Source organism: Nicotiana tabacum, chromosome 19 (assembly GCF_000715075.1).
Source record: "Nicotiana tabacum cultivar K326 chromosome 19, ASM71507v2, whole genome shotgun sequence".
NCBI classification, from domain to species: domain Eukaryota; kingdom Viridiplantae; phylum Streptophyta; class Magnoliopsida; order Solanales; family Solanaceae; genus Nicotiana; species Nicotiana tabacum.
Window position 1 is genome coordinate 27,186,588 of NC_134098.1, and position 27,024 is coordinate 27,213,611.

The 27,024-nt window shown below is 40.6% G+C and overlaps 1 protein-coding gene across 1 annotated transcript; it reads right to left on the reverse strand.

Annotated features, from left to right (window-relative positions):
* Positions 1 to 1,523: 1,523 nt before the first annotated feature.
* Positions 1,524 to 15,495, reverse strand: LOC142173419 (uncharacterized). Its single transcript, XM_075239006.1, has 3 exons — positions 15,310 to 15,495; positions 2,757 to 5,367; positions 1,524 to 2,252 (listed from the first exon to the last, which is right to left on the reverse strand). Exons 1-3 carry the CDS (start codon positions 15,493 to 15,495, stop codon positions 1,642 to 1,644), a joined length of 3,408 nt encoding a protein of 1,135 aa, XP_075095107.1. The 3' UTR covers positions 1,524 to 1,641.
* Positions 15,496 to 27,024: the final 11,529 nt, after the last annotated feature.

The following is a 27,024-nucleotide window of genomic DNA, read 5'->3' on the forward strand; positions in this document are numbered from 1 at the left end:
AGCTGACACATTAATATCTATCCCTCTCACTCGCACAATGTTTCCCCGTGCGTGACGCCAATTGGCGTAGAGCTCTCTAACAATGGTGAGGTTGGCTTTGCCATGACCTTTCAGAATGGGTCCCCATTTTTGCACCTCTCGAATTGACTGGAGAAACTCTGAGTACTTTGTCTTAAGTGGTCCGATGTTTATCGGCTTTTCCGGAATGTACTTCTTTGAAACCAATATCTTCTTATAGGCTCGGAATGCCTTCTCATTAACAAAGTATTTCTCCCAATCAACTCGGTCTATGGGTTCACCTTCGTCTTCATCACTCATGTTGATCTGTAGGTGGTCATTGTCCGAATCGGAATCGGATTCAGATTCTGTAGTAATCTTCTCCTTCCCTTTATCAGTTGGAGCACTCATTCTCGAAGCTTTTCTTTGGTATGTCACAGGCTCTCGTATCTCTATTCCTTTGCTCGGTGTAATACCCTTCTTCACTATCCTCCGGACCAATGTTTCCTCCTCCTCTTGCTCTGAATCATCACTTAACTGCCTAGGCAGCAGTTCCATTTCCTTCTCCGTCCGCTTCCTCTTTTTCTGTGGATTTGGACCGCCCGCTGCCCTTCCGGTAGGCTTTTTGGGCGGTTGTTTGTTACCATCTTTGTCTTGTTTCTTGGATGGTTTACTCGCTGCTGTCATTTTACGAATCTAAGTACCTGCAATGCAAAGAATTCAACAATTAGCAGATGAAACAGCGAAGTTCAGCCTGAAAGCAATTGCGACAGCTTGCAGACTTCAATTTATTTGTAAAGTCATGCCATTCACTCTTCATGGAATTGTAGCTCATGACTGTCAGCAAGTATGTGATAACTTTCTTCAAAAACTCAATTTCACATAGCCCCTCACTCGACCCCACACTTATTCTCAAGCATACACCAATGTTGCTCGGTTACTCAGACTTCACCGACGCCTAAATTTTTCTCAGGGACAATTCGTCGAACATGTGGTATGCAACAAGTGTGCCTAGTTCATTCTATCAGTTGAGCAGTGCCACTACCCTCCCAAAGTTGGACGAGATGAAGGGAATTATAGTTTATCATCTCTCAACCATTACAACTACCAAGAACGACAGCCCTAAAAATCTTGAAATTGCAAAACCTACTTGTTGCTACCACTGAAGGAGGGAGGAGAGACGAATTTGGAGAGAAGCCAACGGAAGAACGAAGAGGATGATGCGTACCTGTCGCGTTTGATCTTATTGCGATACAATTTCGATGAGAGAATTCTGTTCTGCGTTCGTAGGCGTCGCCAAAACGAGACGAGTGGATGCGTCGCAAGAAACGTTTTTGTTCGAATAGGTTATCTTAAGATGTGTTAAAATATATATTACTTACCTGTGCGTGCGAGCTTTGACGCGACGCATCCCCTTGTCTTCCTTCAAAAATTTTGGGACGCGATACGGGCGCGATAGGCAGACTTCACTGCCTTGTCTGCCTTCAAAAATATTTTTTTTTTTTTTTTTTTGCTGAGGGGGACGCGACGCATCCGCCTCGTTTTCTTGAATAAAATCTATGTCCTACGAAAAAAAACTAACTAACTTGGGTGGCCTCCCAAGAAGCGCCTGATTTAACGTCGCGGCACGACGCAACATGTTCTTCATGCCTCCACTAAGTCCATTGTGGTCTTGTGACGTGCAATGTCACCACCCCAATAGTGTTTTACTCGTTGGCCATTTACCAAGAATGTCGTATTGGACCCCTTTTCACACAATTCTATCGCACCATGAGGTTTCACACTAACCACTTCAAACGGACCCGACCATCGAGATTTAAGCTTTCCTGGAAAAAGCTTTAGCCTTGAATTAAACAGTAGAATTTGTTGACCTGGTTCAAACTCACGATGTTGGATATGCTTATCATGCCATCTTTTTGTCTTCTCTTTATACAATTTGGCATTTTCATACGCATGCAATCGAAACTCATCAAGCTCGTCGAGTTGTAGCAATCTCTTTTCACCGGCCAAGTCCATCTCCATATTTAGCTTTTTAATCGCCCAATAAGCTTTGTGTTCAAGCTCGACGGGCAGATGGCAGGCCTTCCCATAAACCAACCTGTACGGAGAAGTGCCTATTGGGGTCTTGTACGCAGTGCGATATGCCCATAATGCGTCATCCAGCTTCCCGGCCCAGTCCTTTCTATTCATACTTACTGTCTTTTCCAAAATCTGCTTGACCTCTCTGTTGGAAACTTCTACTTGACCACTCGTTTGGGGATGATAGGCAGTAGAAACTTTGTGCTTGACTCCGTATTTTGCAAGAATATTATTCAGCAGTTTGTTACAAAAGTGAGTTCCCCCGTCGCTTATCAACACTCTTGGGGTCCCAAAACGTGTGAAGATGTGCTTCTTTACAAAGCCTACCACAACTTTTGCGTCGTTAGTAGGAAGAGCTATGGCCTCTACCCACTTAGAAACATAGTCGACCGCCACCAAGATGTATCTGTGTCCGTTAGAATATGGGAATGGTCCCATAAAATCAATCCCCCAAACATCAAAAAGTTCTACCGCCAGTATATTTTGCAAGGGCATCTCGTGCTTCCTCGTGATAGTTCCAGTTCTTTGGCATCTATCACAATTTTTAACGAAGGCATGTGCATCCTTAAACAATTTTGGCCAATAAAAACCTGATTGTAGCACTTTTTGGGCGGTTCTATCCCCGCCGTGATGACCTCCATATGGTGACGCATGGCAGTCATGTAGTATAGCCTTCATCTCTTCCTCAGGAACACACCTTCTCACCAACTGATCTGCACACTGCCTATATAGGAATGGCTCATCCCACACGTAGAACCTTACATCATGTAGGAATCTTCTTCTATTGTCAGCTGTCCACTCTAGTGGCGTTACCCCACTTGCGATAAAATTCACATAATCTGCATACCATGGGGCTTCACCTGAGGTGATTGCCAATATTTGCTCATCCGGAAATGTTTCTTTAATTGACCCTCCTTCAGCTACATGGTTCCGGCTCTCTAATCTGGATAAATGATCGGCCACTTGATTTTCTGTCCCTTTTCGATCTCGGATCTCTAAGTCAAATTCTTGCAAGAGGAGGACCCAACGAATCAGCCTCGGCTTGGCGTCTTTCTTTTCAAATAGGTATCTGATAGCTGAATGATCTGTGTAGACGATGACTTTGGTTCCCACTAGATAGGATCTGAACTTGTCAAACGCCCATACCACTGCAAGCAACTCCTTTTCAGTCACTGTATAATTCATCTGAGCTGGATTCATAGTTTTGCTTGCATAATAAATGGAGTGAAAGATTTTATCCCTCCTTTGCCCCAACACCGCTCCAATTGCTATGTCACTTGCATCGCACATCAACTCAAATGGTTGTGCCCAATCGGGGCCAATGATAATTGGTGCAGTCACCAATCTTCCCTTCAGCTCCTCAAATGCTTTCAGACATGCATTATCAAACTTGAAGGTAACGTCTTTCTCTAGAAGCCTGCACAAAGGGGAAGAAATTTTCGAAAAATCTTTAATGAAACGACGATAAAAACCTGCATGACCCAAGAAACTGCGAATGCCTTTTATGGATGTCGGCGGGGGCAATTTTTCGATCGTCTCCACCTTTGCTTTATCCACCTGTAGACCATCTTTTGAAACCTTGTGCCCCAAAACTATACCTTCACGTACCATGAAATGGCACTTTTCCCAGTTTAGCACCAAGTTCGTCTCTTCACACCTAGCTAGCACTTTATCAAGGTTCATCAAACAACTATCAAAAGAACATCCAAACACAGAAAAATCGTCCATGAATACTTCTACATATCTTTCAACCATGTCAGTGAAAATAGCCATCATACACCTTTGAAAAGTCGCAGGTGCATTACAAAGACCGAAGGGCATTCTCTTGAACGCATACGTGCCATAAGGACATGTAAATGTAGTTTTCTCTTGGTCTTCTGGGGCTATAGCAATCTGATTATACCCCGAATAACCGTCCAGGAAACAGTAGTATTCCTGGCCAGCTAATCTATCAAGCATTTGGTCAATAAAAGGCAGGGGAAAGTGGTCTTTCCGGGTGGCATTGTTTAGTTTTCTGTAATCTATGCAAATTCTCCATCCAGTTACAGTTCTTGTCGGAATTAAGTCATTATTTTCATTAACTACTACGGTTATCCCCCCTTTCTTCGGCACACATTGAACGGGGCTTACCCATTTACTATCAGAGATTGGAAATACAATACCTGCATCAAGCCACTTAATCACTTCTTTCCTTACCACTTCTTTCATGATTGGATTTAGTCGGCGTTGGTGTTCTACACTCGGTTTGTGTCCGTCCTCCATGAGGATTTTGTGCATGCAGAAAGCTGGACTAACGCCTTTAATGTCAGACATTGTCCACCCAATTGCTCGCTTGTGCTCACGTAGCACCCTTAATAGCTTTTCTTCCTGTAATTTAGACAAGTGAGCAGAAATAATAACAGGTAAAGTGTCAGAACTTCCCAAATAAGCATATTGAAGGTGAGGGGGTAGGGGTTTAAGTTCCAAATTTGGAGCTTTTTCAATTGACGGCTTTGGTGGGGGGCCACTTGGCCTATTCAGGGGCTCAAACGGGATTATTCCTTGCATGTAACCACATGATGTATCTAGGATTCCCTTTATCTCCTCAACCTCATCATCCATCTCCAAGCTATCAAATAGCATGATTGCTTTTTCTAAACAGTCGCCTAGATATACGCTCGTGTTAAGAAGTTTCTCATCCACCTCTACCACAGATATCATAGAGAGCTCCTCATAGTGGCGGGGGAGTTGGATTGCTTTGTAGACATTGAAGACTGCCTCCTCGTTGTCCACTCTCATAATCATTTTCCCTTCTCTCACTTTAATTATTGCATCGCCAGTAGCCAAGAGAGGTCGTCCCAATATGATTGGAACTTGTTCATCAGCCTCGAAGTCTAGAATAATGAAGTCAGCTGGGAAGATGAATTTTCCAATTTGCAGCAGCACATCTTCAATCACTCCTTCAGGGTAGGCTATGGACCTATCAGCTAATTGCAACATCACGGTGGTTGGTCTCGGAGCTCCCAGACCTAATTGCTTAAACAAGGATAACGGCATCAGATTTATGCTTGCACCCAAATCACACAGAGCACGTCCCACGTTAATATTACCGATTTGTACTGGAATAGTGAAGCTGCCAGGGTCCTTAAGCTTTTGGGGAAGCTTGTTTTGGACCCTTGATGTGCACTCCTCAGTAAGTGCAACCGTCTCGAACTCAGTCAATTTCCTCTTATGAGCCACTATGTCTTTTATGTACTTAGCGTACTTTGGAATTTCACGAAGTACATCCACTAATGGAATATTTAATTGAACCTGACTCAACATGGAGAGAAATTTGTTGAACATGCGATCGTCATTCCTTTTCTGCAATCTTTGGGGGAAAGGTGGTGGTGGCCTTGTAACCTCCATTCGCTCTGAACTTGCATCATCTTCCTTTGACTCTTGTGTTGCCTTAGGTGTCAACTCCCCCCAGGTGTAGGTTTTTCTTTTATCTTCCTTGGCGCTTCCTCTAGTTCCCTCCCGTTTCTAAGTGTAACTGCATTAATTTGAGGGTTCTTCTCTGTATCACTGGGAAGTGAGCCTGTAGGTCTAGTATTTTGGTTTGCTGCTAACTGCCCCATTTGCCTCTCAAGATTTCTGAAATCGGTCCTGAGCTGTTGATTGTCTAGTAACAACTTTTTCAGCAAGTCATTCGTACTTTCTTCCATTTGTTGGGGTGGCTTCTGAGGTTGAGTAAAATTCCCTTGAGGCCTATACTGATTCTGTTGACTCCCGCCCCATGAGAAGTTAGGATGATTCCTCCAGTTTGGGTTGTAAGTGTTCCCATATTGCGCATGTTGATTCATAGGACCTCTGTTTTGTTGTCCCACATAGTATATAGATTCAGGATTCGTGGGGCACATGTCAATCATATGACTGTCTCCGCATAGTTCGCAACAAATAGACATCTGCTGTACATGTTGCATTTGTTGTGTTGTCATTCTATTCATCTGATTTGCCAATTTTGCTATATCGGCTCTCATGGCGGAAAAGTCATCAAGCTCAATCAAACCGGCGGCCTTCTGTTTAATTACCCTTCGTGAATCCCCCTCTCCTTGCCAATTATGGTCATTAGCAGTGAAATTATTTAGCAGGAGTTGTATTTCACTATACGGTCTTGCCATGCAACTACCCCCACAAGCTGAGTCAAGATTCATCTTTGATGCTTCATCTAACCCATCAACAAAAGTGTGACCCAATACCTCATCAGTTTGACAATGATGCGGGCAGTCTCTGAGTAGTTTCTTGTATCTTTCCCAAGCTTGACGAAGTGTCTCGCCATCCCGTTGTTGGAACCCAAGAATTTGGCTCCTCAACGACTTTGTCTTCTTAGTTGGGAAAAACTTGATCAGGAATTTCCTTGCTAGATCATCCCAAGTGTGGATAGAGTTCGCGGGCTCCTTTTGCAACCATTCTTTAGCTTCCCCCAACAGTGAAAAAGGGAATAGTGTCAGCCTGACATAGTCCTTGGAGACGTTCGGATAATTGTAAGTGTCCGTGATTTCCAAGAAGTTCTGAATATGCCTCTGCGGGTCCTCATGAGATAGACCCACATATTGTCCTGTGGACTGAATCAGCTGTACCATGTACTGTTTGAGTTCAAAATGCCCAGTGATATCAGGCTTCACAATAGCCTGAGTCATATTCGCAAGATTGGGCCTTGCGGCTTCGATTACCGGACGCTCTTCATTGCCTGCCATATCTATTGGCTGTGGTTGGATTGCGATGTCCAAATCTCTTTCTATTCTCGTTCTAGCTTCGTGTTCCCTTCTCACTCTATGTAATGTTCGTTCGATTTCTGGATCAAGAGGAATGAGGTTGTTTGCACTTCTACTCCTCTGCATTCGAGAGTAAACCCTGCGTTGACACAAACCAGGCAAACTGAAAATTAAAACTTGAAAACAAATATCTAATAAAAGCTTAACTTAGTCACGTAGCTAATTTCTAAGTCCCCGGCAACGGCGCCAAAAACTTGTTGCGACCAAACACACTCACGCAAGTATACGCGGTCGTCAAGTAATAAAGTGACTAAAAGTCGGATGTCGAACCCACGAGGACTTATGATTAGCTATTAACTAAATTAGCCTATCTTAATTATCTAAACAAGAATTAAATCTAAAAATATTTTATTCTAACTAATTAAATAAGAAAAATATAAATAATAAACTTTGAACAGAGAAAGAGCAGATTTTAATGATATCAATGTAATGAAAACGATCTAGGGTTATGGGCTATCTAACAATCCTATTGTATTCTTCAATTGAATTGACCGACTAATTTATCTAGCTTATTGGTTGACAGGGTTAATATTGCTCATAAGAATCTGTCGAGTTCTTACTCGCCTATTCAAGCTAACCTAACGCCTATATGTCTATGGAGTTAGAATCAACAAGAACGCATTTATAATTCCTGTAAATCAACCAAGCAAGGCAATTAGGTATATGTCTATCCTAACTACGAATCCGTTCCCCGATGCCCGAGTTCAAGAACTTGCCCTACTCAATCCTATATGCAATATAGAATTCCCACTTTCGAGTTCAATTCTAGATTCGTAGATAATATTCAATTGGTGATCAAGCAATTAAATAATTAAGTGCAAGATTGAATAAATAAACTAATATGAGAAATCAAGAAGTCAAAATCAATATCCGAATAACAATAGTCATGAAAGAACCACAACCCTAGAACGTGAAGTTTAGCTCCACATAGACATGGTAGCCAAACAACAAATCATACAAAGAAACATAAAAATTACTAAGTTTGGTGGGAGAAAGATGAAACTTGATGAATTCCGGCCTCCACAGCTTTTTCGTGGCCTTTTTCCCTCTTCCCAATATGTTAGATCCCCTAAAAGAGGCGTTTTTAGCTTATATATTGCGTACAAAAGTCGTGGGCCAAAGCTCTCCCGTTCCTAGTCCAATTCGGCTTCAGGGATTGATGCTAAGGTGGATGCGTCGCATCCACCTTATCCTCCATTTCAATTTTTGCCTGCGAAGGTGGATGCGACGCATCCACCTTGTCCTCTATTTCTCAGCTTCGCATGCGATGGTGGACGCGACGCATCCAGCTTCACTTCTACTTCCCAGTTTCGCACGCGATGGCGGACGCGATGGCACAACTTCACTGCTAAGGTTGCATGCAGGATGATGTTTTCCTAGGTTGGATGCGACGCATCCAACCCTTCTTCCTCTAGCTAAACCACCTTTTCTTCATATTTTGCACTCCGAACACCTTAAATCGTCACACATAACTTAATTAGTCATCAAACCAATAATTACACCATGTTGGCATTTTAAAGATTAAATAACATCAAGAAGTGGTTAAAACATGGGTAAAGTAACATCAACACATATCGAAATATGCCAAACATCAGAGACATTGGTAGCTGTAGAACGGCTCAGAAAGGCAGCTCACCACTACGCCTCTGGATAACATGGGTGTAAGATGATAGGTCCTCCACTAGTACCTGCCTCAGCTCCTGCACAAAAAGTGCAGCAAGAGTAGTATGAGTACGTGAACAATGTGTACCCAGTAAGTATCAAGCCTAATCTCGAAGTGGTAGAGACGAGATGGTCGACTTTGACACTCACTAAGGGTCAATAATAATAAATAGAATCAAATAGAATTATTTTAATCAGCATGATTCACAGAGTTAACAATAATTTTATTCAATTAGCAGAAATAATAAATTTCCTTCAAATGCAATAATTTTCAATCTATTAATTAAATTCACAAGCTACAATTAAAATAGCAAGGTATCGTATAATTATTATTATTATTAGGCACGTTTTCTGCCGAGGTCATACGACCCATTCCAGAGTATCGTGTACACTGCCGAGGGACGAGCGGCGCGATCCATAGATGCATCTATCCCGCCGAGGCGTTCGGCCCGCTCCACAAGAAAGGAGGACATTTTCTTATGTACCTCTGGAAGAAGAGTATATTTATTATAAGATCAAATTGAGAGGATGAACAATTTTTTTTAATAATTAATTAATTTAAACAGAAAATTAAACATATGAGATTTTCATCTTTTAATATTTTTCTCTAACAATTCACAATATATATATCAAATAATTTTAATTAAACAAAGAATATAATTTACACAAGTAATTCATGATTTGAGTCCTAAACTACTCGGACTTTAGCATAAGTAGTAGCTATGCACGGACTCTCGTCATCTCGTGCGTATGTAGCCCCCGTAATTTAGAACAATTATTTAATTTAATCACCTATGAGATAAATTCCCCCTCACAAGATTAGACAAGAGACTTACCTTGTCTCAAAGTCCACTTTCCAATAACCACGTCACGTTAAATTCTCAATTCGATGCCGAAAAATCCGAAACTATCCAAATGTTATACAAAATAATTAATACATGTTCAATAATTCGAATTTAGACTATTAAATAAATTACCCAATCCAAAATAGTAAAATTCCTAAAATTCACCCCGGGCCCACGTGCCCGAATTCTGGAAATTTTCAGATGAAAACGTTACCCATAATCTCAAGAACTCAAATATATAATTTCTATCCAATTCCATAACCATTTTCGTGGTTAAAATCTCATTTTTATAAAAATCTAGGTTTTTCATCTAAACTTTTGATTTCTAAGATTTACTAGTTATAATCTACCCATAATCTATATATTTACCTCGAGGGTGTAGAATTAACTTACCTTCCAATTGTTAGTTGAAATCCCCCTCTCAAAAGCTCTGAAATCGCCCGAAAATGGAGGAAAAATGGGCTCAAAATGGTTGATTCCCATTCTTTTAAACTTTCTGCCAAACAAGCCTTTCGCACCTGCGCAAAAGCCTCGTAGGTGCGAGTTCCACTTGCCTGACCAAGCCTCGCATCTGCGCGCCTAGCCTCGCACCTGCGCGTTCGGAGGTGCGCCAAAGTTCCGCACCTGCGGTGGCAGGCATTCCCTCCTCCTTCCGCTTCTGCGAACAAACATCGCATCTATGATGGTCGCATCTGCGATTGTCCAAGCGCAGGTGCGATCGTACCAAAAGCAGAAAGCTTCAGTTCTTCCTCCAAATTTCAAAATTGGTCCGAGTCTCGTCCGGTTAACACTCGGGGCCCCCGGAAGTTTGACAAGTTTGAAATCATAAAACGGACTCACTCGAACCCTCGGAACGTGTAAAACAACATCAAAACTAAGAATCATACCCTAAACCAAATTGATTCAACTTAAAAATTTCAAGTTCTTCAATTTACTTTCAATGCGTCGAAAATATACTTAAACTACTCGGAATGATATGAAATTTTGCGGGCAAGTCTTAAATCACTATACGGAGCTATTTCCAAACTCAAAATTTCAAACGGATTTCAACTACTCCAAAACCTACTCCAAACCAAATTTAAAGAACTTTAAACCTTCAAATAGTTGATTTTCACTATTTAGCGCCAAAACGCTCCTGGGTTATCCAAAACTCGGTTCGAACATACGCCCAAGTCCGAAATCATCATACGAACCTACGTCAAATCCCGATTCCGGGACCGTTTTCTAAAAATGTTGACCGAAGTTAAACTTGGCCTTTTAAAGCCAACTTAAGGAATCAAGTGTTCCGATTTCAACCAAACACTTCAAAATTCCGAACCAACCCTCCCCGCAAGTCATAAATCAATAAAAGCACATACGGGAGATTTTATTTTAAGGAACGGAATTCTAAAAGTTAAAATGACCGGTTGAGTCATTACAAGTACTATTTAAAAAGCTATTCACATCAAAACTTCCAAATTGCATAACAAATGACGAAAAGTTTTTAAACTTTTTTTAATGTAAGATCTTAAGATAAAAATTCCATGTAATCATGTTAAGTATTTGTACGTAGTTTCCAACCTTCAATTTAAAATTAAATTAAATAGTATCTCCAATCAAATGATTTAATGCATCGATAAGAATACACCCCGTAAACATTATAGTAACATTATCATGTGGTTATTAAATGGGCCCCATGATTTTCAAAGAGGTTGTACAATGGCTATCGTATTCTTGCTCTGGCAAAATGGTAAATAAAGAGTCAGCTGGGACCCACGTCTTAGAAAAGCTTTTGGATTAATACGGGGATGTATGCTGAGATAAGCAAGGTGCAATTCGATCTAATCACTCAAATATAATGCTGAGATAAGCAAAGGGTGTACGTGAAGCGGTTTGGTTCGATTTTTTATTAAATTAAAATCAAATCAACTATGTCGGTTTATTAAATTTATAATCAAATCAAACCAACATAAACTCGATTTTTTTTGGTTTTGATTTTTGTCAGATTTTTCGGTTTTCTCGATTTTTCAATTTATTATCGGTTTTCCTTTTTAGTTATATTATGCTTGAAAAAGAGATCAAATAATCACCAATTTTTCGCATGGTTACTATTCATTAAAATAATATATGAGGAATAGCAATTATTCGTATGAATCATAATTCCAAGACCTTCCATAATAGAAAATGACAACAAACATGTGATAAACCAAAAGCTACAACCCAACTTGTAGTTCCACAAAAAATATTAAGTTAATTAAAGTTGGCCAAGACAAAAGTTAGAAATAAACATCAAGCAGCCAAGCACCATGAATAGGTTGACATTATTTTGTTTAACTGAAGTTCTAAACTAATCAATACTCAAAGGGTCACCTGGACATTGTGGAAAAAAAAAAGTTACATGTTAAACAATATAAAGATAGAATCAAATTTATTACGAATTAAATATATAAAATTACCTTCTTCAACTTGCTCAAAATCAAATTTATTACGAATTAAATATATAAAATTACCAAATTGGTAAGCTCAAATTGGATTGATTTAGATTATAAATTTAATAAACCGACATAGTTGGTTTGATTTTGGTTTAATAAAAAACCGAACCAAACCGCCTCACGTACACCCCTTGCTTAATGTAAGTGCAATATTGGATTGAAAGAACACAACTCGTAACATCAAATTTCAGGACCAACAATCTAAGATAACAATTATATCCAAATTTAAAGGGACAAAATAACATAATTGGTTTAATCAAATACTTTAGCTTACCAAATTGTGTTGGAGCAGTAAGACTAATATGTAATTACAAACTTGGACAATGGCTCAGAATTGCAAAGAAGGAAGCTCGTCGTGAAGTGGATGGAAGGGTTTTCACTATTTGGGATTTTTTGACTTTGGAGTTGGAAGATTGGAAAGATATAGAAGAATGAAGACAAGGAATAACCTATTTTATTATCTTTTCTTATTGGGTTTTAAGTTTGGGCTTCAAATTTAGGTTGTGTAATTAGAATCTATTAAGTGGATAGTGAATTTACAAACCCACAAATAAATAATATCTCAAGACATTAAAAACTATAAAATAATTTAGAAAATACTTACAAATTAGATTTTAATGATTATTTTTTATGTATAAATTTATATATATATTATGTCGGTTTAATTTAGATTCGGTTTGACTTTTTTTTTTGTTAATACCAAACCAAACCAAGAATGATCGGTTTTTTATTTTCCAACACCAAACCAACCAAACCAAACTACAAGTCGGTTTTTTTCTTCGATTTAACTTGGTTCGTCGGTTCGGTTTGACTTGATGGCTTTGGCAGCTACAGTAAGATGCCTTTTTATCCAATCACATTACTCCATTTCACCCGATATTACCAGAACGCCCTTGAAGTGCATGTTGACCTGGTGCCTGCTTATTCCCCTTCTAATCTAATAGTAGTAATGTTATATCATTTCAGGTTCAATTGTGTTATCGGTACAGGTATGTTTTTCGGAAACAATATAAATATCGGAGCATTACTTTTTACTTTTTACTCCATCTCGTCCCAACTTTTGCGGAACAATCAATGAGACATGCATCTTGATAAGTTGGGATTATCAACCTTTTACTTGAGTTCTAACCCTATTTACGTGCAATTCAATAGCATAAACTAACTTAATTTGATTGATTTAGGTGTAAAGCTTGAAATGAGCAAGAGGAGCCAAAAAGATTGAAGAGGATCATGTTTTCAGCTAAAAAGAATAATTTTCAGAACTGCAGGACTTGGGACATAATGTGGAGACGATTTGTAATCGTCTCAATGATTGAGAGCTATCAAAAAATAAGAAAATGCTGGCAGGTCCCCCTTTATTGAGTAATAAAGCTTTTATATCCATTGCATACGTCTTACACCCCAGCACAAATATACAACCCACACTTTGTCTACGGAGCCTCTAATAGATACAGAAGAGTATTATGATAATGCCGGTAACAAGACCCCAGCTATACCTCAAACACAATACACAAGAAACAAAAGATACATGACCCCGAAATGAAGTGGGGCTCACTAAGTCTGCTGGGAAGAGGGTGTACCGCTATCACTGATCGATGTCTCTTGCTATGGAACCACCTACATCCATTGAAGATGCAGCTCCCCTAGCAAAGGGACGTTAGTACATATGGAATAGTACTAGTATGAATGACAAAATACCTTCTCAATAGAATGATAAATAATACAAGCAAGTACAATCATAATATCAGTGGAAGCCTCAAACAACATCAAACTTCAAATTAGGATCAAGACAACGTTCAATTAAATTTTCATATTTTAAGTTGGGAGATCTTTGATACCAATATGCCACCATTCACGATACCAATACTCACAATACCAATACCACCGTACTTTTAGCACGGAGTCTAATCACGACCCGATCGGCTAGGCCATATCATTAGAGACATCAACCATAGTCATAATTTCTAGCACAATCACCACCATGTGTGCGGTATGGCATCCGATCACGACCCAATCAGTTAGGCCGTCTCATTCGAGACATCAACCTTTTTATACCAATCATCTCATTTCATTTACACTAATGGCTACAATTATAAAATGATTCTTGGCATGTCAGCTATATTTAGTATTTCATGCTCACCTTTTCACTTTCAAAAATCATCATCATCAACAACAACAACAACAATTCAATTCAAGGTTTGTAGTACACATGTGAGCAATTAAGAGTCTTAGGCACTTAGTGATTTTTCACAAAATTTGGCATAATAGCCTTCGTTTGAGCTTGACTTGAAGTCGAAACATTATTAATGCACAACCCATACTTTGAACACATTCTCAAGTGATAACATAATATGATAAAAGCATTTGGGATACATATAGAATATATATCTTTCAATATAAGCTTATTCAGAATAGCCACTTTTATAATGAACAACTCGGGACTTACATATTGTGGGATTCAATTATAAGAGAGAAGTTTAGCCAACATACCTCAATGGAGCTTTCTTAAACTCTAAAATATTCCGAAATTCTTAGCAACTTTAATCTATTTTAAAAATATAACAAATTGAATGAAAATTAGGAGGATGATCATGGTTCTAGCTCATTTGAGTATTTTATCAAATACTAGATGAGCATTAACGTTTCAAGGTCCTCCTATGGTGTTTTCCATCATCCCAAACCCATTATCTACCATTCATATCTCAACAATCTTCTTACACTCTTTGATAACACATGCATGCAAGATGGATAACTCTCATGCCCAAAATATATCTTACTAATTACCCAATTCTAGATAAAATTCGAGATTGAGGGTTAGGGTGTAGGTTCTTACCTTTAGGATGAAGACCTTCTAGGTTTTTCCTTGTTAATCTTCCAAGATTTGAGCAAGAATTGATGAATAAATTGTTGAGGAACACTTTCCTACTCTAGGGCACTCTCTCACTCTAAAAACATCAGGTTTTAGCTTAAGAAATGGTCTATTGCGTCTATTTAAGGAAGTAGGGTCGGGTTATAAAAACCCAAAAAATGAAGCTTCGGAACAGGATCTGTGGTCGCATATGCGACCGTATAATGCATCTGCGGTCCGCGAAATTGACCGTAAAATGAACCTCCGGAACTGGGCAACTATGCCTGGGTTTGCGGTCACTATGCGGCCCGCAGACCTGTTCTGCGGTCGCATAATGACGGCAGAACAGTTCTGCGGTCGCACAGTCGACCGCAGAATGGCACCCAAACCTGCCCAGTCCTGCCTCACTCTGCGGTCATTCTATGTCCCACAGAGTGATTCTGCAGCCGCATAATAGACCGTAGAAATGCCTTTTTCTGCCAAAAAGTTCCTTTAGTTCCTCAGCGCACTGTAAAACCCAAAAAGTCTGTACCGTCCTCAAACACGTAAGCCTACTTCGGTACCACGAAACCTTAAATTACCTTGCAAAATTTTATGGGGCCTTACACTACCACTATCGGCTCATCAGACTGGCTTATAGTAGTAGAAGGTTGAGCACTCTTTTTCAGGTTGGTCGGATCCTGCAGCGAGTGCCACTCAAACAACTTCTTTGGCTTCACCTTCGTATCAAATGCCTTTGGCTCTTCCTTTGCATCAGTGAGGTACTCTGTGATAGTGCTGGGGTAGGGGTAAGCCATTTTATACCGTTGCGCTACCAATGAAATATTGGCCGACATCAGGACACCCACATTGATCGGGTACCTGGCCATGATAGATGCAAGTTGTTCTCATTCTGGCATGGGTCAAGCCTGTTACATACAAAGGTCTGCCAACCATTTTGCCTAAAAACTCAATGTACTATGTTGAATGGGCACCCCAACAGTGATCCATGGTGGAGGTGGTCCCGGTGCTAAGATCTCAGCAAGCCACGGTCGGGCCTCTTCTTTCAAGGCCAGCTTCTCGAGGTACTCCTTTGGCTCCAAGTCCTCAAAACCCAAGTACGCGTTCAACGTGTGCTAATCAAACTTCACCTTAAGGTTGCGTAATATGATCACCTTTGTCCCCTTGCGAATGTTTGAAATGATGGCATAGAACTCAAGGACAAGGTGATCCTTGACATCTACGACTTTCTTAGTAAACAACATTCATCCTTTTCTCGATCTGAACTGCCTCAACACTGCAGGGTTGTATCTATCTAGATCCCTCAATAGAAACTGCCTCTCATGTGTCAATGATCTCACCGTCCACCACATTTGGAAATCAGTAAAGGCAGCCAAACTCACAAATCTATCTTCCCATGCTTCCTTGTTCTTTGTTCTCTCAACCCCAGTGGATGTACCCTCTCCCCCTTTACCATCATATGGAACATCCTAAACATCCTGCGCACTGGTCTCTGGAGCAGCAGCTGCCTCGGATGCCTGGCTAGCACTTTTCGGACCCTTGGAAGTGCTGTGAGATGATGAATCCACATCCAGGGGCTTAGATCTCCCGTGTGGCCTGGACTGTGCAGCTGCCTGCTCCTCCAGAATAGACACGGAGTTGCCTTCGGAAGCCTCCCTAGATGGGGCACAAGAACTAGACTCAGAGAGGTCTGCACCCCTCCATCTGCCTGCTGTGGTCTTCTTCCGAGTCACACTGAGGGGCAAGGCACATCTGCCTCAACCCCTAGAAGAGTCTCCTCTACCTTTTCTAGTTTCGCCTCGGCCTCCTGATCGAACCATTGTATGTATCAAAACAAAGAGGATTGTTAGTTCCAAGCCATCATTCAACACAGTTAGGACTTATGTAAGCAAGGGAGAACGGTGTGGACACAAAAGGATTTCATCAGAATGTCATGCATGCAGAATATGGGATTTGCGTTCTGTACTTTTATGATGTGCGACCACATAATGGGAGTGTAGACCGCACATTTTCATGTGTGGCTGCACTTCTGACAAGTAAGTTCATAGGCTCGGATGCCTCCTCCCTGAAGAAAGTGCGATGGCAAAGTGCGGCCGCAAAATTCATCTGCGGTCCGCAAAAGTTTAAGTGCGGTCCGCATATCTGTTTTCTCAAGAGACAAGTCTCTGATAGACAGTGTGATGGCAAAGTGTAGCCATTCTCAGAATTATGCGGCCCGCACAATTAAAGTGCGTCCGCAGAAACACTTGCCTTCACCAGTTGCCTAGAACAACCAAACTACGGACCATAAAAATTCAATTGCGGCCGCAGATTTCAAACTTTAACGAGTAGTCAGTCCTTTTTACTTAAATTTTTCAATTGCTTGTTCTAATCAATATGGAAACGTGGTATACACATAAAATCTCACTAACTTAACCCATTTTAGCATGTAATAATGATTACCTAGTACATATCTACCCACATGGATACATGGATGAACTCTAATAACAGATGGCCTAAAAAGAAGCTAAAACTGCAAAAATTAAACTAACACAAAAGATTATCATGAAGTGAAGCATACCAGATGAAGTGAGTGCACTAGGTGTGTGAGCACATGTAGGTGTATGTGGTTGACAGTGAAAATCTCTCAATTAAGTTTTGTAGAGCAACAATGATTCTCTAGTGGGTGAAAAGTATAAAATTGAAGAAACACTTCTATTTATACTCAAGTTAAAAGGGAAAAAGGCTGAGTGCGGCCGTACAATTTAAACTACGGTTCGCACAATTTTGAGTACGGCCGAACAATTCCTCTTGCGGACACAGAATAGCCCCGCACTTACAGCCTCAAGCTTCATATATTTTGAAATTTAGCACTTTGCCGAGCTTCCAGAATTGCAGTCCGTATGTGAAATGTGTGGCCGCACAAGCTCTTCTGCTGTGGCACAATTAATTATGCGACCGCACAATTAGAATGTGCGGTCCACATTTTTTGTCCACCCTTCTTGCATTAAATACTCAACCCTGTAGCACACTTTAAATCAAGTTAGAAATAACAAATAACACCTAACTACAAAAGAAAAAGAACTTGGGTTGCCTCCCAAGAAGCGCCTGATTTAATATTGCGGCACGATGCAATGTCAAAGCATCTTCAAGTGAAGTAACTGACCGCCACCACGTGGCTATCTCCAACCTTGCCCAAGTAGTGCTTCACCCGGTGACCATTGACTCAGAACACTTCATTGTTCTTGTTCTTCAAATCTAATGCACTGAAAGGTGTCACACCAACAATTTCAAACGGACCACTTCACTTGGATTTTAGCTTCCCAGGAAACATACTCAATCTTTTAAACAACAATACAAGATCACCCACTTTGAACTCTTTGTTCCAAATGTATTTATCGTGAATATATTTCATATTTTCTTTGTACAAGGACGAACTCTCATATTCATGGTACCGAAACTCATCCAGATCATTCAAGTGTGCAACCAGCAAGTTAGCGGCTACATCCAATCAAGATTCAATTTCTTTAAAGCCTACATTGCCTTGTGCTCTAGTTCAACCGGAAGATGACAAGCTTTCTCGAATACTAACCGGTATGAAGACATTCTGATAGGTGTTTTATAAGCCGTCCGATAAGTCCATAACGCATCATCAAACTTCTTGGACCAATCCGTTAGATTAACATTCACCGTTTTAGACAAGATACTCTTTATCTCCCAGTTGGAGACTTTCACTTGCCCACTAGCTTGTGGATGATAGGGAGTCGTGACCTTGTGAGTAACACTATATTTGCTAAGTAAAGTGTCAAAAGCCTTGTTGCAAAAGTGTGACTCCCCATCGCTTATGATTGCACGTGGAGTACCAAATCTTGTAAAAATATACTTCTTCAAGAAAGTCACTACACTTCTCACCTCATTGTTGGGTAAGGCGACGAACTCACACCATTTGGACACATAATCCACCGCAGCCAAGATGTAAGTGTTTCCACAATAAATCACAAAAGGGCCCATAAAGTCAATGCCCTAAACATTGAAAATATCAATCTCCAAGATGATTGTAAGAGGCTCTCATTTTTCTTTAAAATTCCAACAGCCCGTTGACATTCATCACATCTTTTTACTAAGTCACTTGCATCCTTGTAAAGAGTAGGCCAATAGAAACCACAACTAAGAACTTTGGCCTCCGTTCTTGCTCCACCATGATCACCACCATATGGAGAAGAATGACAAGCACCAAGAATATTGCCTTGCTCTTCGTCTGGTACACACCTTCTAATCACCCCATCCGTACAAATTCGCAAAAGGTATGGTTCATCCCAATAATAATCTTGACAATCTCTCTTGAGCTTCTTCCTTTGGTTTGAAGAGAACTCATCCGGAATAATTCCACTCACAAGAAAATTTTCCAAGTCTGCAAACCATGACACCTATTTCATTAAAATTGCCAAAGGTTGCTCATCGGCGAAAGAGTCATCGATTTCAAGGCCATCATGTGGCCTCCCCTTCTCCTCCAAACGAGACAAGCGGTCCGCCAGTTGGTTTTCACTATCTTTGCTATCTTGACAATCAATATCAAATTCTTGCAACTAGAGTACCCATCTCATCAACCGAGCTTTAAAATACTTTTTGCTCATAAGATAGAGAAGCGCCGCATGATCTATGTGTACAATAACTTTGGCACCCATCAAGTACGGTGTAAGGCCCCGTAAACTTTTTGCAAAAGAAAAAAATAATATTAATAACGTTTCGTGGTGCCAAATTGGTTTTACGTGTTGTGTATTATAGAAATTCTTCACGGCGAGCTTGCTCGCTGCGGTTCAGACTTTTTGGATTGAACAATGCATCGAAAAGTAAAGGAAAGTGTTTGGCAGAATTATGCATTTCTGTGGTCCATTATGCGACCGTAGAATTACTCTGCAGACCGCATAATGGCCGCAGAGTGAGGCAGTTATTGGGTCAGTATGGAAGCAATTATGCGGTTGACTATGCGACCACAGAACAGTTATGCGGGCCGCATAGTGACCGCAGACACGGACAATGTTTTTGGTCATTTTGGCCAGCAATTATGCGACCGAAATGCGGTCCGCATATTGGTTATGCGATTGCATATGCGATCGCAGATTCTATTTCGCAACTTCAATTTTGGGATTTTAAACCCGACCCTATTTCGTTAAAATACACCCCATGGACCATTTTGAACATATTTTCTGATATTTTTAGAGTGAGAGAGAGGGTCCTTGAGGGAGAAGTGATCTTCATCAAATTGTTCTTCAATTCTCACTTAAATCTTGAAGATTATCTAGAGAGGAACCTAGGTCTTCTTCCTAAGAGGTAAGATTCTATCACCCAAACTCTTAATTTCAAAGTGTAACTAGATTGGGCCATTAGTGAGGTAATTCATGGGGATGGGAGTGCTTACCTTGCATGCATGTATCCTTGTAGTATGTAGGAATATTGTGAGCTAATAATGGTAGCGATCAGGTTGATAAATGATGGAATCTTCCACAAAAAAGCCTTAAAACATTGATGCACACCTAGTGTTTGATAGTATGCTCAAATGAGCTAAAACCATGTTCATCTTCCTAATGTTTTGGTTCAATTTTGTTATATTTCTTAAATAGATTGAAGTTTCTAATATTCCGGAACATCTTAGAGTTTTAAGAAGCTCAATTAAGGTATGTTGGCTAAACCCCCTTCTTCTTACAATCGAATCCCACTATGTTCATGTAATCGGAGTAAGTTCTTGATCATTATCGAATTGGCTTTTCCTAATGTGGTTGTGTTGGAGGATGTTTGTTCAATGTTTATGCTAAATGCTTCATCATGTCATCTTTACATTTGAGAATATGTTAAAAATGTGGAATATGTGTTAGGGATTTTAAGACTTCATGTCAAGATTGAAATAAAGGATGTTATGCCAAATTGTATGAACAGCCTCTATGTGCCTAAGATTCCCAAATAGCTCATATGTGAATTTAATGTCTTGAATGGGGAGCCTTATTGATTTTGATAATGATATTGAATGCAGGAAAAGGGGTCTGGAACTATGAAATACGGCCAAGTGCCAAGAATGACTTTGTAATCGTAATCACTAGTGTCAATGAATCGAAAGTACGATGTGAGATGATTGACTGAAAAAGGTAATGTCTCAAATGAGATGGCCTAGCCGATAGGGTCGGGATCGGATTCCGTGTAAGAACACGGTAGTATTGTGAATGAAATTATGGTAATGTCTCCAACGAGATGGCCTAGCCAATCGGGCCGAGATCAGACTCCATGTAAGAACACAGTGGTATTGTGAATGAAATCGTGGTAATATCTCCAATGAGGCGGCCTACACGATCGGGCCGAGATCGGACTCCGTGTAATAACACGGAGGTATTGTGAATTGTGGAACATCGGTACTAAAGGTCACCCAACCTAGTAATATGGAAATTGTCTTGAAAATGCATATGATACTTAACTTGTTGTTTATTATTTATTTGAAGCCCTTATTGAATTCTAGACTGTTACTCTTGTGTTATTATTCATTGTATTGAGTTGGTGTTTAGATATACATACTAGTGCTATTCGACGGTACTAACGTCCCTTTTTTTCGGAGGAAATGCATCTTTAAATGGATGCAGGTGGTTCCATAGCAGACAGTGCAGATCACAGATAGTGCTGCATCCTCTTCTCAGCGGACTCGGTGAGCCCCATTTCATTCTGGGTCATTATTGTACCGTTTGGTTATATTATGGTCACTTTTGAGGTATAGCCGGGGCCTTGTTACCGGCACCATCTTTACTCTCTTTTTTATCTTTAGAGGCTCCGTAGACACTATGTGGGTTGTATATATGGGTGCTGGGAATGTTAAACAAGTTATATTGTGTTTGATTGCTTGTTCCACTTGAACTATAAAAAATGTGTATTTTGAGACTTAAATACACAATGACTAATGAAATGATTTAGGATTGTAAGAATGAGATTCCTACTGTATAACTAATGTAATCACGTCTTTTCTTGATCATGGGTTAATTGGGTAGAAAGTATCTAACAGGCTTGCTGAGCCGGGTTCACTTTGTTGAGCGCCGGTCGCGCTTCCCGAGGATGGGGCGTGACATACGGGCGAAACTTCTCAATTGCAAACATAATAGCAAGGAGCTCTTTCTCCATAACGGTATAATTGTCTTGGGCACTATTTATGGTCTTACTCCCATAGTAAACCGGATGAAAAACTTTGCTAATATGTTGCCCCAAAACAGCCCCAACCTCCACGTCACTTGCATCACACATGAGTTCAAAAGAAAAACTCTAATTTGGAGCGATAATGATAGGAGTAGTTGTCAACTTGAGCTTCAATAGTTCAAAATCCCCCATACAATCATCATTGAATTGAAAGATGGCATCCTTCTCGAGGAGCTTACACAATGGGTTCACCATTTTAGAGAAATCTTTGATAAAGCTCCGGTAGAAACCCTCATGGCCTAGGAAACTCCGCACACCCTGCACCGACGTTGGGGTGGAAGCTTAGAAATCACCTCAATCTTGGCCTTGTCGACTTCAGTTCCATTCCTTGAGATTTTATGGCCAAGGCCAATGCCTTTCTCAACCATGAAATGGCATTTCTCCCAATTGAGCACCAAGTTGGTCTCTTCACATCTAGCCAACATTTGTCCAAATTTCAATACAATCATCAAAAGCATCCCCAACCACCGAGAAGTAATCCATGAAAACTTCAAGGTAGTCCTCCATCACGTCCGTGAAAATAGCCACCATACACCGTTGAAACGTTATCGGTGAATTGTACAAACCAAATGGCATCCTCTTGAAAGCAAAAGTACCATAGGGACATGTAAAGGTTGTTTTCTCTTGATCATCCGGAGTAATGAGAATTTGGTTATAGCCCGAGTACCCATCAAAAAAATAATAGAAAGCTCGGCCGACTAATCTATCTAGAATTTGATCTAAGAAAGGAAGTGAAAAGTGATCCTTCCTTGTAACTTTGTTGAGCTTGTGATAATCCATACAAACCCTCCAATCGATCACCGTTCTTGTAGAAATCAACTCATTCTTATCATTGGTAACCTCCGTAATTCCCCCCTTCTTTGGGACATATTGAACCGGAGAGGTCCATGAACTATCAGAGATGGGGTAGACAACCCCGGCATCCAACCACTTGATAACCTCCTTCCTGAAAACTTCTTACATTGCCTCATTGAGTCTTCTTTGATGTTCAATGGACGGTTTAGAACCATCCTCTAACTTGATCTTGTGCATGAAAAATGCGGGGCTTATACCCCGAATATCCGCCAAAGTTCACCCAATAGCCTTCTTCCTCTTTTGTAACACCACCAATGTGGAATCAACCTGCACGTTAGTCAAACAAGAGGAAATAATAACCGGTAAAGTAGAACAAAGGCCAAGAAATTCATACCGAAGGTGTAGAGGAAATGGCTTCAACTCCAAAGTGGGTGGCTCTTCAATAGAAGGCTTTGTAGGAAGAGTCTTCCTATTCTCAAGATCCAAAGATAGGCTTTGCACATTCCATGAAACCATCCATCTCGTCATCATCAAAATTGAGCAAAATGGCTTCCAACATATCACCAACATTGATTGTAGCAGTTGTATCATCAACAATAACATCGGTCACCAAATCCACAAAAGAACACACCTCATTTCTATTTGGTTGCCGCATAGATGTTACACCCTATATTTTCGTATGTAAAAATGCGTCGTAAGCAAACTAATGTAGGACAAAAAAATGAGATAATATTTAAAAGTATATAAAGTAAGTTAATCGTGTTACCTCTGAGGTTACAAATATTGAAGATCATGAACAACAAGTACAAAGAGGGTTGGACAGTTCAGAAGCTAAAGCAATTAAATAAAACAATGTTTCATCGAAAGTCGACAAGTTGGGAATGTTATAACATATACCTTTGGGGTGAGACTAGGGTGATTAACATGATAAAGAGATTATGTTATGATTTATATTAGTCGTATTACATCCGTGTGTTATGTTTTTAAGTCAAGCGAGTTGTGGAACAAAAGTCGATGAAAGTCATCACAAGTTACATTCATAAGTTTTACTGAAACTTTGGGTCAAATGTAACTGCAATTTTCTCCCAATATACTTAGAGTTATGGTGTGTTCCACACATCAAATTAAAGATCTATGAGTCTATTTTCCAACGCATTAAACCATTTGTCAATACGACATCGGAGTAGAGAGATATGTGCATTTTTGCGATACTGCGCAAGCTGCTAGGTGACAAGTAGGTGTGTCACCTATTTGCTTAAATGAAAGCCCAAAAATGGGCCATTTCGGGTCGTCCAAAGAGGCCTTTTAAGGGCCTATTTTCTTCATATATAAGACTTAAAATAGAGCATAATAACCAGACATAAGCTCTGCAAAGAATCCTCCCAAAATTTCCCACAAACCCTAATTGATTTTCTCTCCCTTTCAAGTTCCAATTGGAGGTAAAACTTAGAGTTTGAAGAACCAAGATAGGAGCTGAGTTATCCAACAAATAAGGTGAGTTTACTGCTCTCTTTCATCCATTTTTTCTTCTGTAAATTCATGGTAAGTCGTTCTATACTTGTAAGAACTCACGGGATGGTGATCGGAAGCCGTGAGTTCGAGTTATTCACTTGTAGCGGACTGTTTTGTGGACTGTTTTGTGTTGCTGTTGGGCTGCATGTTTTATTACTATTTTGTGGAGTTTTGGAGGAGGAAGGGGGTTTATAAACACCATATAAATGTAGGGTGGTTGGCTGGTCGTTCGTCATAACATTTTCGGGTCGTTTGACACTACTACGGTGGTCGTTTTGTGTACGAAGAGATTGGGGTGTGTTGGGCTATTTTGTAGTATTTGATGGTGTATATAGGGCTGGAAAATGATGTATATATGTTGTTATTGTTCTGTCCTTGTATTGTTGGTGTTATCTTGAAGTTGGAGGAAGGGCATATTATAGGGGAGATGCTGCCCGTTTTAATACAAAATAGGTTTGTCGTTCGTTGTGCGATAGTTGTACCTTTCGTAACTTAACGATAGTATTATTATCATTCTTGTAGATTAAGGTGCGAAGAGGTGAGTTCAACTTGGTGATTGAAAAGATTGTGATAAGGTATGTTAAGGCTAAGCCTTCCTTCATTTTGGCATGATCTCGTAGCTACATGTGCTAGTAATGAGACAAAAAGAGAAGTTCATATTCATGAATTTATTCACACTATTCTAGTCTCATAAGTTACAATATTATTCCTTATCGAGACTCTATATTCAATTTTAGTATTGTCTTCTTTCAGTCAAGAGAGCAGCAAGCCTATATATACAGTATTACAGTATTTTCATTACCATCGAGCTATAATCGATGGGCAGGCCCCTATTGGGCAACCTCTGATCAGATGGAAAGTTATATACCGAGCCTACTGTGGCCGAGCGCCTATGAGCGAGCCCAGCATGGTCGAGATACATAGCCTAGTATGGCCGAGCGCCTATGAGCGAGCCTACTATGGCAGAGCAGTTATATATACCGAGCCTTATAAGGCCGTACAATTATTTTACTTACTATATTGAAGGAGTTGAGTCAGTATCAGAAGGTAAGTATATCTCCAGATCATCTTTGACTCCCAGTTAATTTCAGTTATCATATTATCAGTTCAGTTTCAGATTTCAGTTATTTTATTGCCTTACATACTCGGTACATTATTTCGTACTGACGTCCCTTTTTTGGGGGCGCTGCATTTCATGCGTGCAGGTTCAGACAGACAGACGGGTAGACCTCCTCAGTAGGTGTTTTCCGAGTTCCGCCTGATCGGTAAGCTCCACGTCTTTCGGAGTTGCCAGGACTAGAGTTTTGTGTACATCTTATGTATATCTGTATATATGTTATGGGTAGGTCGGGGCCCTGTTCCGATCACAGTACATCTATCAGTAGAGGCTTGTAGGCATATCCTGTTGGTTAGTGCAGTATGTTGGGTTTGTATAAATTGGTGGTTTGTCAGCTGTAGTAGCTATGACGGCCTTGTCGGCCTAGCTTTATATTGATATTTAGTTAGTGCTAGTTTCCATTCAGTTTTATATTTTGCTTCGCAAATTGTCTTGCAAGGTGGCCCCATGGCCAAAGTATGACATTATGTGTTCAGAGTCCCTTAGTCGCAATTTGGTACGCCAGGTTAGGTGAGGCACGGGGTGCTTGTCTCGCTCCTAGGTTCGGGGCGTGACAAACTTGGTATCAGAGCAGTTTTGTCCTAGGGAGTCTACAAGCTGTGTCTAGTAGGGTCTTGTTTATAGATGTGTTGTGCACCACATTATATAAGCAAGGAACTACAGGGCATTTAGGAGTTGGTTACACTTCTTTGAAATCTAAATCGTGCTATAGAACTGAGTTATAGGAAATTTGAATTAAACTTATGTGTTGGTGTTTGCATGCACAGATGACGGTGACTAGGAAGACTACGGCTAGCCAGAGGAGAGATACAGTAGTAGGTGAGGGGACCAGCAGGGTACCCCTAGTAGATGGGGCCCAGTCTGAGGCTCAAGTTGAGACCCCTACTCAGCCATTACCGGCTCCTCCACCAACTACGGAGATTCCTAGGGAAACCGCACATCCAGTTCCCCCTCCACTTCCATCAGATCAGGACTTAAGGAGTGCGGTGCATTTGTTGACACAGTTGGTAGCTACCCAGCAACATGCTAGGGCATCAGCTAGTGCAGGAACTTCTGAGGGGTCTGGGAGTTCAAGGGTCCGAGAGTTTATTGCTTTGAGTCCCCCAGAGTTCACGGGGACAGATCAGAGGGAGGACCCACAGGATTTCATAGATCAGCTTCACAGGATCTTTCATGTTATGCATGCCACGGAGAAAGAGGCAGTTGAGCTAGCAGCTTTTCGACTCCGAGATATAGCCATCCTTTGGTATGAGGGATGGGAGAGGTCCAGGGGACGTGATACACCTCCAGCTATTTGGGAGAATTTTTCAGATGCTTTCCTTGACCAGTACTTACCGCGGGAGATCCGACAGGCTCGAGTCGATCAGTTTCTAGCCCTCAAGCAGGGTAATATGAGTGTTCGAGAGTATAGTCTCCGTTTTGACTCATTGGCCAGATATGCACCATCCATAGTTGCTACTATGCGGGACAGGATTCACAGGTTTATAGCAGGGTTAGCCCCAGAGTTAACCGAGGCATGTGCCACCGCTGCATTGCAGGATAGTATGGATATCTCCCGGATTCAGGCATTCGCCCAGAATATAGAAAGGGGTAGGCGTCGGCAGCAGGGTACAGAGAGGGCTGAGCAAGGGCAACGTAAGAGGATGAGATTTCCCAGGTCTCAGGAGCAATCTCAGGGTAGTTATAGGACCCAGTA